General features: G+C 40.8%; 1 protein-coding gene across 3 annotated transcripts; it reads right to left on the bottom strand.

Moving 5' to 3' along the window:
* Positions 1–229: 229 nt before the first annotated feature.
* LOC127647849 (nuclear factor interleukin-3-regulated protein-like) lies at positions 230–3,835 on the bottom strand. 3 transcript variants are annotated; one of them, XM_052132345.1, is made up of 2 exons: positions 3,722–3,835; positions 230–2,394 (listed from the first exon to the last, which is right to left on the bottom strand). In XM_052132345.1, the coding sequence occupies exon 2, from the start codon at positions 2,272–2,274 to the stop codon at positions 1,108–1,110; it is 1,167 nt and encodes a 388-aa protein (XP_051988305.1). In that variant the 5' UTR covers positions 2,275–2,394; positions 3,722–3,835; the 3' UTR covers positions 230–1,107. The 3 variants fall into 3 exon arrangements, with proteins under 3 accessions (XP_051988305.1, XP_051988304.1, XP_051988303.1); XM_052132344.1 differs by lacking the exon at positions 3,722–3,835 and adding an exon at positions 3,533–3,715; XM_052132343.1 differs by lacking the exon at positions 3,722–3,835 and adding an exon at positions 3,358–3,715.
* Positions 3,836–15,269: the final 11,434 nt, after the last annotated feature.

Raw genomic sequence — 15,269 nt, forward strand, 5'->3', positions numbered from 1 at the left:
ATGCATGGTGGTGGTGGCGGCATAGTGGGCTAAAGTACTGAGCTGGTAAACAGAAGGTTGCTGGTTTGATCCCCAGAGGCACCACCATTGTGTCCTTGAGCAAGGCACTTAACTCCAGGTTGCTCCAGGGGGATTGTCCCTGTAATAAGTGCACTGTAAGTCGCTTTGGATAAAAGCGTCTGCCAAATGCATAAATGTAAATGTATGCATCTATAAATCTATTCTAACAATAACTGAGGCAAACAAATGCTGTTCAAAGATTTATTCACACGAACGGTATGCATATTTACTGTACAAATACATGAGAACTCACAAGACAACAGAGATTTCACCATCAAAACACAAATAACAGTGTATGTCTTTTAGCTATTATTCTTGTCTGGACAATGGCAGTGATCTGAATGGAAATAAAGTATGCAGTCGTTCACTGTCATTATGTGAGTTGCTACTGGTTCATGGTGGTGACAATATACAAGATTATTTCTAACAAGGAGAACTGCCACTTTGAATAAACCATATGATGTTAACAGATGCGAGGAATCTGCCAGTCCCTGGTGTTGCTTGTTCTGTGTTAATCTGCGGCATATGTTGCAAAAAATTATCCAAGAGCATCAAACAAATCTACAAATCTGTTAAGCTGCAGAAGAAACATTACTTGTAAAGACTATCAGCCCACATATCACATCTTGCTATCTGATAAGTCTTTAAAAAAAATGTAACAGTAGTGTTGGCACATAATAGACTAGAGGAATGATGCTATGAAGGAGGATGTACGCTTTCTGAGAGACACATGGTTTTCCAGGAGCTTGAGGCATTTCTGAGCAAGATCACAGTGTTTGATGCAAAGGAGGAATAGAGGTGAGGTGTTGCCATTTACAACAATGCAGTGATATGTGTTCTGATACAGTTGGGATGCTCTTGAAAACTTCTTGCATCTTCCTGAATATGGGTTTTCTATTGAGTTTTGTGAGACCTTAGTCTAGGCCCAATTTGGTTATGACCACAGTGATGAGGTAGTAATGTACATGTTGATTTTTCCATCTGTCTTTCCATCAGGATTAAACTGAAGAAGGAATGTGATATAATTGTGGCTGTTTTCAAATGCCTTCAATTCGTTTTGGTGAGCAGCTGCTCGGAGAAGAGCTTTTTGAGCTGGGCCACCTCCTCACTGAGAGAGCTGAGCTGAGATTTGAGCATATTGTTCTCAACATGGTATTGCGATTCATTGGGACTCATGTTGTGGCTGTAACCGCTGGCGGTATTGCAGTGCTGCTGTGGCATCACTTTTCTGGTTTCCTCTCCATCCTGTTGTGGCCAGAAACCTGACACTTCACTTGCACCAGACAGGCCGTGTACTCTAGTGCTCCCTACAGGCAGGATAGGACTTTGTCGGTCTCCAGGATTGTCACCTTCGCCACTGCCTGGAGATTTGAATCGAAGTTTGTGCGGGAGACTCCTCATACCATCCACTGACTCCATCCGACTGGATGACACGGTTACATGTCCCACTACTAAGGCGCCATCTGTATTTGGGGAGTGATGGTACTCATAGCCAAGCTCATCTGCTCGGTGTGGTGACAGTTTGCCATGGTCACTCAGTCTGTCCTCAAAGAAGACAGGACTTCCAACGCTGGACCCACCAGGAGTGGAGAACCCTGAATCTTCAGACATACTGCTTGCGTCTCTAAGAACTCGCCCAGCTTGGGCTCCACACTGGGCAGGCGACTGGTGGGAGATCGTTGGACCAGCATGGTGGGTTCCATCCCCACGTGGAAGGTAGTAATGTGTTGTCGAAGGCTGTGGGATGCAGGTTCCTGTCGTGAGTGGAAGAATGGGAGCGTTGGAAGGATCTTTAATCAGGCCGAAGCGGAACTTAAGGGCGAGCAGTTCCGCTCTCAGTCTGGCATTCTCCTCAAGCAATGCAAGCACTCGGTTTTCCAGCACCATATCATTAACTCGCCGTTTCTCGCGCGAGCGCTTTGCAGCTTCGTTGTTTTTCTTGCGCTTGTCCCAGTAGCCCTCGTCCTTCTTTTCGTGAGGAATGAACTCCCGCTTCCGTCTTATGGTGGAATTTCCTGGAGCAGTTTCTTTGCACTTTACTGATATTGTTCGGCCAAGGAGTGACCGTGCCAGCAAACTACTTGAGGTAAGAATGGACACAGCCTCGTCTGTGAAGGACATGGTGCCACTGGGAGCTGCCACATTTAACCCCAGCAACCCCGTGGTGACTCCAGCAGTCTGCTCTCTCAACTCCTGAGATGACTCTTCGAACATACTTGGAGTTATTTATGACTGACTTGTGATGTGAAAAGCTTGTTTGGTTGTTCAAGTCCTGTTTCTGAACGTGTATTTATTGGGCAAATATCAAGATTATAGACGTATCAATGGCTCCACCTGGTGGCAGAAAGAATAACACAATATTCAATAAGTTACATAAGAGGGGTTATAACACAATGTTATGTAATTTCATTGCCACCCAATGGCAAAGCACAGTATGTTCGTGTTACACACTGCATAAAATCAGGTTAACAATGGATCACTTAAACAAAGCGACTGTCATTTAGACCATCAAGATGGTTATAATGCATTTGAATTTCATTCTCACAGAAGAGCCGCTCTTAAACAACAGTAAGTGATTTGTGTGAGTCAAACACGCCTATATGAATTCCTGAGATGACCTATTTGCGAAACAGCTTGTTCGTGAGTGAGTCTTATCATCTTCCTGTCCCAGTGAGACACTTCCAACAAAGTCTGAGGCAATACAACATGCTCTCTTTGCCACATTATTAAAGAGTTGTTACATGAATACCTCGCGCAGCTGTATGTTTCATAGGCACATATTCATGACCAGTTTTCCCTTCTTACAAATAATATAAAACAGTATAATAAGATAAACTTTCCTAGTTTAATTCTCTCATTTACACACACACACACACACACACACATATATATGTTGTGTGTGCATGAGAATGAGAGAAATAAATTAGGAACTATATATATATATATATATATATATATGCGAAATTAATTGGAGAAAAAATATATATATAATCCTAAACCTTCGCAGCATTGCACAACAATCGATTAGCCTACTATTTAATAATGTAACCGTTATCGTCCCGTTACCGGAATTTAAACTAACACTTACATTTTAATGTAAACATTTTAATTAAACCTGTACAATACAAAAGACTAAGCCTAATCAAGTTCAGCTCAATATTTAGCTTTAATTGAATAAATAGCCTATATATATAATTATATATGTATACTTTTTTTTTTTTTACACAGTTTTGCACCTCAATGTCCTAAAACAACGGAAATGCAAACATTATTAAACGAAACAAACGCGATAATTACCATTACAAATCGCAAAAGTCCTCCGCTTTTTCTGTCGAAGAAAGCCTTCGTGCGTCAGGTCGGTTCAAGACTTGATGGTTTTGCACATGTACACAAAACACACACACACACACTAAAATAAATAAAACGTTATTCGGTTTCGTTTATCCCCCTTTAAAGTGCAACAGACTGTTACCGGCCGCGTCCTGTCGCCGTTCAATCGTCCCGAGTCTGTTTCCCCTGGAATCGCGCGCAGCCCCTATTTGTGTCTTTGCTCCGTCAAGTTCAGTCGGGGACGCTTCATAACCCCGTCTGAACCACATGGCTCTGTGTTAAGAGTGAAAGAACGGACCGCCCACCTCCGTACGCAGGAGCCTTCTCTTACCACTAATCTCTCCCTCGTTACAGTTTTCGTCAGAATAATCTTTTCGAAAGCAGTAAGTAATATTGCTCAACCTCCAGCGCCGCCCTCTCCCCTCCTGTGTCCTGACAACCGACTGCTGTCCTCAATAAATGTACAAAAACTATATTTAGACTCTCTGCCAGCGCTAGTGACGTGAGACCAGCTCTCCAGCTCTGTGGTTACAAAATAAATGGCATAATTGTAATCACATCAGATTACAGAGCTGTTTTGTTAAAATGCCTTTACTGAGCATCTTGAAAGCAAAACTGTGCACTCTCTTACCACCATGTTATGCAAAGCTGCTGTTGTATACAACCACAAAGTGACATAGTAGCCTATTCTGTATTGAGGTACCATGCAAATGTGAATATGTTAATCATTCTGTAACATGGTATATATCAAAGTAGCATATCTGGGTTACAGTGAGGCACTTATAATGGAAGTGAATGGGGGCCAATCCGTAAACGTTAAAATACTCTCTGTTTCAAAAGTGTTGCCGCAAGATGTAAACAATATGTGTGATAAAATAACTTACTAACTTGTGTAAAGTTATATTCAGTTTTACAACTTTGTTGCCATGATGATTGTAACGCTGTAAACCCTAAAACCCTAAAATGACCATAAACACAAGAATGCAATCCTCTTTAACTTTACGGCTTAAATAATAAACAAGTTTTAACAGAATAATTAATGGAAGTTCTTTTATGAATTGATAAGCTTCACATATCTGCCTTTAAACCCTCCAAAAATTGGCTCCATTCACCTCCATTGTTAGCACCTCACTGTAACTTTTGCTTCTTTTGTTTTTAAAGAAAAGGCGGGACAAGACCATTTTTTAAATTCTTTTTTATATATATATATTTTTTTTTTGGGTGATAATCAACATTATGCAAAAATGCTGTCACTTAACTTGATCCCAGAATAAATGTAAATAAAGTGTAACCGGGCCTGCTCAACCCACTCAGAGCAGGATTCGAACCTGTGTCTCCGGCATGGGAGGTGGGTGTACTAAAGAGGACGCTAAAGGTGCGTACACACTGCCAGCGACTTTGTCGCTGCAGGTCGCCAGTGGCTGGCGGTGAAGTCGCTAGTGGGTGTTCCCACTACTGGTTGCCTAGTAACGTTTATAAATGACATTCACGGATGTTATTCCATTGCTGTTGACAGCGAATCTCTTTTCTTGCCACAGCTATCCCGTCTTCTCTCCTATTGGCTGTCGCTTCCGTTAGTCGCTCTTCATTTGAATAAAGTTGAACTTGTCTCAACTTTGTCGGGTCGCTGGACATGCCCACATATAGTCGCCAATGGTCGCGACAGCTCGTATCGCTGGAAGTCGCTGTGCTCGCATTGAAAATGAATGGTATGGAGTCGCTGTCGTGCGCGATGTCGCTGGCAGTGTGTACGCACCTTAAAGGATACAGACTCTAGTGTCAGCCGCTAGTGCACCTCTTGAGGCCAGAGGAGTGAGATTTACACACACTGCACAGCTATCATGTACCAGCTGACTCCTATTACACTCACCCCTAAACCTCACTCCCATCCGGGTCACGGCACCACTGTAACTGGACCTGCTCAACCATCTCAGAGCGGGATTTTAACCTGTATCTCCGGCATGGGAGGTGGGCGTGCTAAAGAGGACGCTAAAGGCTACAGACTCTAGGGTCAGTCGCTAGTGCATCTCTTGAGGCCAGAGGAGTGCGATTTACACATACCGCACAGCTATCATGTACCAGCTGACTCCCTTTACATAATCATGAAACTACCTTGATTGAAGGAATCTCTATTTGCGTCATCTTTTTCACCCATCTTATCACAAAAGATTTATTAATTGTACTATTTAGTTTTACATTGCCATCTTAATTGTTTGGTATACTGTATATTAATTAGAAATAGAATTAGGGTCTTTAGAGAGGCATGTTCTCATCTAGACGGTTCAAAAACAGTTGCTACATGAATTAGGTGAAAGGTAAGATGATTTCATTGGGTAACAGTCTGTCCTTCATAATTTAGATTCCTTACCAGTGATTGTACAATGCTAGTGAAGATTAGATTTTTAACCACACATTCTCTGAAGCTTTTTACATCTTACTAAACAAAACTGTAACTGGTTGTTAAATAAATATCTAAATCTGTTTGTTTTCCTTACATATGAACAGTCTAGCTATGTAAAGTTAATCAAGTTCTTGACAATGTGTGTTTACAGAACAAGTTGGTCATCTGTTTTGTATTACGGAACTAATACATAATCGTAATGCCTAAATGTCACCCTGGAACAATGTCTCCATGCTTGTGCACTACGGAACAGACAGTCTGTGCTTCTACAACAGCTCATCTAGTACTGAGAAACTGGAGAGAAAGCAAAATTAACAGCATGTGTGTTTGGTTTGCCCACCATGAGGAACAGCAGTATTTTCATCTTGCTCAAGCAAACAAATAAACATCCTCACTATTTATAGAATGGCCTGGTATTCGAAGATGTGCGTAACCTCATACGCTTTCTCTGTCAGAAGCCATGTGAATGTTTTCAAACTAAGTTTGACTGATCAGATTTTTGGGCCATCTGCTGCAGCAGCTGACACAACTTGAGGCAGATGGTAGAGTCTCCATGAGATTCTATGGTACTGTAACTTGTACTTGACATGGATTGATATGGGCTCTCATGCTCTTGATTTCTAATTGTTTTACCAAAGTGTGTATTATTGTAAAAAGCTGAACACTTGACTTGATATTAGAAAGTTACCCTAGGTTTCCAATCATTGACATCAGTCTGTCCAACTTGATCACACTGGAAGTTGGCTTGTTGTTTCCGAGTGTTTTAGTACCCTAGGATCGGCCACATTATGCCGACCCACCAACAAGTGCCATCTTCCATCAGACATTTTTACATCGGTGCTAATGGAAAGTGCATTGCGTCACAAGCGTGGGAGACTAAGGTTCTGATCCTGTGCTGAAACCAGGAAGTAATCGTGTTTGCATAATCAGTGACAAGTGCGATTCGCAGGTTGCATTTTTTCCTCGAACAATACATATTTACTCCGCTGTTGGTTTGGTGTAAGTTTGGGGTTTGGGTTGTGGAATGCATATTTTATACAATTTATAAAATATGCATTCCTCTTCACTGTATTAAAGTCTGTACAGCTGAAAACAACTCTATTTTAGGCGCCCCCAGTGGACATTATATCCGAAAAAAGCCACTCACGTGTGTCCATACGCCCAACTACAATTACCGCTTTGGCCAGCTTGGGCAGTGTTCCACGTCTTGGTAAGCACAGACTGATTTTAGCTAAAGAGAAGTCAACCTACGGTTTCCAATTTCACTGTGAGATCAGTCTGTTCTGTCTGCATGTACCTGTGTGCACAAAATGCACACAAAATTGAGCAGACTGACCGGGCTGCTCCACACAATTAAAGTGAATGATTAGCCTACTGCGACAGTCAAGCTCAAATGTTGACACAAAGGCATTATAAAAGTACCACATAATTGGTCCACTTGACCTGTGTGCTATACTCAAATTCTTCTGAAGCCACATGAAGACACTTTGTGTGAGGTGTAGCTTGAGTTTAAGTCAATATAATTCAATAACTTCGGAAAAACGCTCATGAAAATGAGGGTCCTTTCTCATAACATTGATGACTTTCCATCAATCATCATCGATGAAGCCTCAACCTTTCCTAAGTCTGTTCACCTGCCTTGCCTTCTTTTGCACCGGGACCTACAGTGACATCAGGGCTGGATGTCCTTGCTCTGTTTACACAAAGGCAGATCTGGAACAGTGGAACAACACTAGCTCATGACTGTGAGGCAGTTACTAGAAAAACAACCTTGGCTTGGGTTTCAAGTAGTTCATGGTTTTGGCAAATGTTCATAGAACAGAGACTTGGTCATGCTATTGAAACTCTACTATCGTAAGTGATGTCTCCATCCAATACTATCTGCAAAAACTATTTGCATTTCCATCCCATGTGTTTAAAAGCAAATGCATTATATATGGGAGCGAAAGCGTGTCATAGAGTTCTGGGAAGTAATTGTAACCCAATCATGTCTCCAATCATGTATATAATATGGAGTGGTGGTGGCGTAGTGGACTAAAGCACATAACTGGTAATCAGAAGGTCACTGGTTCGATCCCCACAGCCACCCCCATTGTGTCCTTGAGCAAGACACTTAATCCAGGTTGCTCCGGGGGGGGATTGTCCCTGTAATAAGTGCACTGTAAGTCGCTTTGGATAAAAGCATCTGCCAAATGCATAAATGTAAATGAAAATGTCTCCGACATCATAATAACCAGAGCAACATTTCATATGCTATGCAAGGATATTGATGATGTTCTCTGTGTAAATTATGTAGTCACATGACTTGTGGCAAAGTCACTTGACTTTTTTGATGTGCATTTGTATATACATTCAATAGAAATATATTCAGTAAATGTGTTTCCATCTGTGCATTCTTATCTTATTTCTTTTTTTAAATGCACGTTTTAGAGATTTTATTTGCATCTTTGTGTTTCTATTCAACATTTGTTTTTTTTTATGTGATTTATGGATAGAAACCCAGCCATAGAGACAATGACGCATGTTGAACTGTAATGTAATAAAGCATGATGCATCTCATAAGCATACTGAACCTCAGTCAACAAACCTTCAGCACTATAGTCAAGCTTGGCTGACATTTTAAATGAACACTTTTTGTTTCATTTCCTTCACAAATAAATGAATACATTTTGTACTCTTGGAAGTTTACTGTTCCCTAAATTGTGTCTGTACCTATTGCCATGGTTTGCCGTCACCGCCCTAACCAACAACAGCCAGAGAAACTGGGGAAAATTTCATCTGTCTTTTCCAGAGGTACAGTTACAGCAATGCAGGAGTTCCAGTATCCTTATAGAACTTTTAACCTTCTTGCTTTCAGATTTTTACAATGGTAATTCATTTCTAATCCTGTGCATGCTATCCGTGCGATGTCTCAGTGCATGTTTGCGATGTAGCAGGTGCACTGAGTTAATCCACACCAGCTCAGCTCAGGTATTAACACATTGACACACTTAGCTACTTCACCTCAGATTACCCTTTAAACAAACAGAGTTAACACAAGGGCAGGGTTATCACTGTGATGAAAGAGGTGCAGTGAGATATGGCAAACAGTTCTGTGTATGTGAAGTTCCTCAATCATTCAGGCGATCACAGAAATATATCCAGTTGTAGCGACTGCATTTCACATTACATTTTTTAAAAACCAGAAGGACACTGTTCAGGGTCAGCACTTATCTTTTTAGAGTGTGGGTGCTAGCTCCAAAATTTGGATGAAACCCATTTAAAATAGCTGTAAATGGAAGGAAATGGCCTGAAAGGTTTATAGCATGTTTTTTTTATATTTATTTAAAGCTATTTATTTAAAAATTTATTTATTTAAAGTAATAAACCTGACCCTGACCATTTGTGGCGATTGATTTAACTGCTGAGGTTTCGTATCTTCATGCCTACGAGTCAGTAGCATTCACTAGATTTGTTGCTCTTTTAGGTGATTTCAGGGCACTGAATTAAATCTGCGGGAATAACAACAAAGCATCCTCATCTGACCTCTCACATATGTTTACCAGTTCATACGAGGGAACAGCTTAGCCACACTCCCCCTCCTCTCTCTATCTCTCTCCTTCTGTTCTCTATCAGCTTAAATTTCCAATTTAATGTGCTTTATTGGGCATGGCAAAAATGGTACATTTGTAGTCAAAAAGCGTTTGCAGCATAGCTGTGCACAAAGAGAAATCATGCAAAATAAGTCACATAAAATAGCAGAATGGAACTACCATAGCTTGCAAAGCAGCAAAAGAAGAGTGGTAAAGTTTTAGGTAAAAATGATTAGAAAAGTTGCACTCCCAAATCAGGTACAGTACTGTGCAAAAGTCTTCGGCACATGAGATGTTTCACAAAAGCATTTGTCTTGTGATGGTTATTTATATCTTCAGCTTTAGTGTGTCAATTGGAAATATAAATGTTAGACTCCCAAACATTACTTTTGCAAATAGAAAAGATTAGAATAGAAGAACAGGGAGCCCTTCAACAGATGTCATGTTCCCCACAAAGCCCCCACTGAACATTGGGTCAGTCTGAGATTACATTAAAGTGACAGAAGCAATTGAGACAGCCGAAATAGATCGAAGAACTGGGACGAATTCTCCAAGAAGCTTTGAACGTCCTATCTGCCAACAACCAAGCCAAACTGAGTCCAGGTGTATCTAGGAGAATTGGGGCTGTTTTAAAGGCAAAGCTTATCACACCGAATATTGATTCAGATTTTTTTATGTTTACTGGACTTAATATGATGTTAATTGATAAAAGAAAACTATTTATTTAATTAGTTTTTAAGACATTCTCACTATGCAACATTTTTCACAAGTGCCTAAAACTTTTGCACAGTATTGTACGTACACGAGTTATCGATTATTCGAGTGCTCATTCAGTTTTCAATATTCAACTAGTAAAAACACAAACTTGCAATTTGATTTTCCTTTGTGCCTTTTGTCTGCCCTGGGCAACAATGAAAGTGCTGCTCTCACCAGGCTGTGGATGCATGAGGTTTTTAAAGGAATAGTTCCTAAAAGTAACATATTAATTATTTAAGAGACTTGGAATGTATGTTTCTATGTGAGAAAATTGGGTTCAAAGGTTAAAGGTTGAACTTAAATTCTAAATTTCAAGTAATCGGTTATGTTCTGATGTGTTCGAATTGGCTACTCGATAACAAAATTACTCAAAATGCCCATCCCTTACCCAAATACAGATAAAGATAATAATAATGAATGATAATAATAATATTAGGAATAATATTATGATAATAATAAGAAATGTAGATGGAGCAAAAGATGTAAGAAAATACTAACTCGGTTTATATATATAAACTTAAAACAAATTCTGCATTTGCATACTGCATTATTATTTTCTTACATCTTTTGTTCCATGTTAATTATTTACGGAAATTTGTGGTGAAGACGACATAAAACAGAAACTGGCTTGCAACACTGTACAATTACCCCTATGGGCAAATTACATAGATTCTAGTGGTAACACTAAAGTCTCTCAGCATGTACAAACAAATGCACACAGAGCCGCCTGTACTGAGCACTGCATTATCTCCGTTTATGTAACAGCTTAAAAACAATTTGTTTAATTCAGCTTGCCACTGAAAGGCAGTGTTAAGATCCATTGTTCTTCAAAGAAAGGATGAATCACTGATTTGTTTTCCTCCCAATTGTATTTCTCATTAGACACATTTACACCCATTAAATAAGCACATGTGCAGCTCAAAGATAGCAGGGATCTGTCCTTTGAAATAAAGTTTCTCTTTCAAAAAAATGAAAACGTCTAGGTTACGGATGTAACCTCCGTTCCCTGATGGAGGGAACGCGACGTTGTGTCGAAGAAGCGACACTAGGGGTCTCTCTTGAGAACCTTTTAAATCTCTAATCTATGAGAAAAGGCCAATGAGAAATTGGCAGACAGAATTTGCATGTCCCGCCCCCAGACATACGGGTATAAAGGGAGGGAAATGCATCTGTTTCATTCAGAATTTTTCAGAGGAGCCGACAATGAGGTTACAATATCTCGTTCCCTCCATCAGGGAACGGAGGTTACAACAGTAACCTAGACGTTCCCCGTCTGTTGCTCACTTCGACGTTGTGATGAAGCGGCGACACTAGGGGTCCAATTTAAATCACGCCATGCGCAGAGCCATGTATGTGTACTGCTGACATAGGAGCATGGAGGTATTTTATGTGCCAAAGCGACCAGCTGTGCCAGGCTGCACATACCCTTCCCCAACGCCCCATAAAATCGTCAAAGCCTTCTGGTTCTTTACCCCCGACAGGGGGGAACAAGGCGACGTGCCAAGCATGGGAGCAGGCCACACCAGCCGCGCCTTTTCTCTCTCTATGTTTCTCGCATAGATTTAAAGCGGCTGGGGCCATATTAACGCTATCATACGCATCGGGGAAGGCGATCTTTCCCAGTATTCCTATTCTTTCAGGGGGGAAAGACCCAGCGGAGACCACACCTGCCCAGACTGGGGGAGGTAAAGAGTGGTGAAATACATCACATGGGCTTTTAGGTCCGTGAGGACTGCCAAAGGGAGACGGGCATCCGCTCGCAAGGGGACCGTACCATGGAAAATATACACAGGGGGAAAAGTCCACATGGGAGCCAGTCCTGTGGAGCACCTATTCCAGTACAGGGTACAGGTTTTTATCTAATGCAGTGACATTCGTACTGCACATGTCTTAATGTATTTCAAGTATTCAAATGATATTGGGGCCACCATATGTGTACATTCTGTACAGAAATCTTGTTTAAACATTTGCATTTACACTTATGGATTTGTCAGATGCTTTTATCCAAAGTGATTTACAGTGCATTCAACATATACATTTGAGCAGTTTGTGTGTTCCCTGGGAAATGAGCCCATGATTTTGGCATTGCTAGCGCCATCCCCTACCAGTTGAGTTACAGGAACCCAAGAGTTCCTGTAGAATTTTAAGGTGAGTAGAGTGTTATATTTATAGCAACTTGTACCCTGTATATTTTCTTATTTATGACCGTTCTCTGCAGGGCTTGAGTTGCATATCTCTTACTATGAATAGAGTCTGACTCAATCTGTTGTGTTCAACCTGTAAAACAAGTTGTTATTGCTCCCCTCATGTTGTAGAGAGGAAGTGTGTCCACGCACACAGACATGCCAAGACATTGACATTCTTTCGCTTTGAACTGTTCAATGATCTGTACACCTGTATCATAATATGCTTTAACATAATATCATCTCACGCACATGCACAATGCAAAAATGGCACACAATGCCATAAAAAGCTATGTCTTTGAAATGAATATCTCTCCATAGACATTTAATCAGGTTAAGTGTGGATACTGCACCCCAAATAAAAGAACGTTTTCTACCCTGAGGAGTACACACGTCCTGGGATAACATTTTTCCTATATCTTTCTATTTTTGGATGTCAAAATACGTCAACACGTTGCTATGGTAACCATTACCAGTTGCTAGGAACTAGGAACGTGGAGCGTTATGAAATAACCATAAACACCTCAAAGGAGACATCAGTAACTGCATGTATAAATGTAAGTGAAACTAATAAAGTGCTCTTGATAATGGGAGAGTTGATATGAAAAGTATATCATGACTACATATATGCACTTCAACTACATGTTAAATTATGTATGTTATGTTCTTTAGGTATCTCACGATCAAAGCTCACTTTCTCAAAATCAATGCAAAGGCATGGAAGAAAATCACTAAGACCACATACTAAAAATAAACTACAAAAGATAGTTGCCTAGTCCAACTTTGAATGTTGCACTTCAAGAATAGTTTAGCCTGTGTTTAAGATTTATGCATTTCAATTTAAAAACAAAATCCATAAAAAAAAAAAATAAAAAAAAGAATAAAACTGGATTTCTTTATTTTGTTAAAGATTACTCAAGTCAATTTGATGGAATTTTGTTATGAAATTTAAATGTGTAAATCTTAAAATGATGACATCACTTGGCTGGAAGTTTAAAACAGTCTAAAGGCCTCATGTAGTTTACGCAGGAGCTGATTATGACTTGCAAATGCCCTGGGGCCGATTATCTCCAAGGGCCCCACTCCAGTTGTCAAGGGGGTTCGTTGTTCATGGTCGAAAGTTGTTGAGCAGGTGGGTTCGTTGTTCATGCCCAAACGGGTTTTCAAGCAGGGGATCACCAAACTAGATTGCGTAGCCTTAAAGCCCAGGGCACCCCCTGGCAGTCAAACGCCACCTGGTAGTCAAGGGCCCCTGGGCACTGGCCCCATTGGCCCGGTCGGTAATCTGTCCCTGAGTTTACGTAAATACTTTTAAACAGTTTGAAGATAGATTTAAAGTAGGAAGGGATGTAGGCCTTGCTAGGTGGTTGCAAAAGGTGTTCAGAGTGGTTGCTAGGCAGTTGTTATGATGTTCTGACTGATTACTAAGGCATTGGTAGGAGGTTGCTTGGGTGTTCTTGGTGGTTTCCAGGGCACAGAAAGAAGAGAGAGAGAGAGAGAGAGAAAGGAAGGAAAAGAAAATCGGTGTGAAACAAACAGTGAAACACATACAGTAAGCACTTTTGAACACAACTTGTCCAATCAGATGTTTTATTGCATGAAAATAGAACAAACTATTGATGCATGGTTTGTCTAAATTATATCATATTTTAAGATAATTAAAGTTTTCCTTACAATACAAGGACAAGCAGTAAAACATGTTCCCATAATCCTCTCATCTTTTACACCACTTTAGACTTAGAATAACTGAGCTTTTCATCACGCATGAAATAAATCATGCATGTCTGCTTATGATTAAAGATGCTCGTTTTTCCTCAAATGGCTTACTTCTACCACGAAACACTAGTCTTTTTGTTGGAGTCCAATGGCATATTGGGTTATGGAAGATATTGTTGCTGCTTTTGTGCAAAAAAGGCTGTCCAAGCTTAAAACCCCCTTGCAGTTGGGCAAGAGAGAGGGGGTGGGGGAATAAAAGAGAGAAAGATAGAGAGCGAGAGAGAGAGAGAGAGAGAGAGAGAGAGAGAGAGAGAGGACCATGAGTACATGACTGCGTTATGTAACAGGCGCTCTGTAACTTGCATAATACATTCATAATCAGTGGGGTAGGACACATATAGATGACCTAATTTTCCTGCATGCATATTCACTGTCCGGAGGGCTCAGAACATTTTGTCCAAGTCTGATGCAATTGACTGGTTTCTTTTCATTACAATGAATCTTTATAATAACAGATTTGCACTACCCACCATGGTCCCCATATACAACGATAAAGTTATTTCAGATCAGACAGCGATCACCTTTGAGAAGATGAATTGTGTGAGTGGTGACGTTTGGCTGAATATAGTAAAATGGTAACATGCTGTCTCAGAAGTTTCCTGGAAGTGTTTAACTCAGACTGGCACTTGGCCCTGATCCAGCCAGCCCATCAAATTCCAGACCCTTCAGCTTATTCACATTTCATGCTTTGACTGGTCAACACTCGTCGATGTCCCAAAATGCTCCCTGCTCGGAGCAGCTGACCTTACCTCACATTACCCAAACTGCACTCTTTTGTTCCCTCTTGTGATGGTCGTTCAGCCTTTTTAGATTGTGCCAGTGTGACCACAGACTCTTACTGCAATAGCCCGCTCCTTCCTCAACTCAAGCTCTTAGCATTGAATGTCTGTGAAGACTAAATATATGGTTGTTTTGGCTAGGAAAGTGTAAATGCAGCCTAATAGAACTGCTCTCCTCAACCTTTTATTTCCCCGTCTCTCACTGCAAACACAGAAACAAGCAATAACCAGCAATTCATCTCATGTGAGAGCCCTTACTGCTTACTCTCTTCCAGGCGAACGCATGACCATGCCCTCGCCACCACATACCCCCACCGCTCGACTCAAGCCGGGGACCCGTCCGGACTTGTGTTGCATAACTTGCAGCTTCCATAAGAGGCATGCTACACGCTATGTCCTTTCACGGAAAATG

The sequence above is a fragment of the Xyrauchen texanus genome, chromosome 8, assembly GCF_025860055.1.
Source record: "Xyrauchen texanus isolate HMW12.3.18 chromosome 8, RBS_HiC_50CHRs, whole genome shotgun sequence".
NCBI classification, from domain to species: domain Eukaryota; kingdom Metazoa; phylum Chordata; class Actinopteri; order Cypriniformes; family Catostomidae; genus Xyrauchen; species Xyrauchen texanus.

Coding starts and splice junctions, on each gene's coding strand:
- LOC127647849 (XM_052132345.1), bottom strand. CDS start 2,274: ATGTTCGAAGAGTCATCTCAGGAGTTGAGAGAGCAGACTGCTGGAGTC.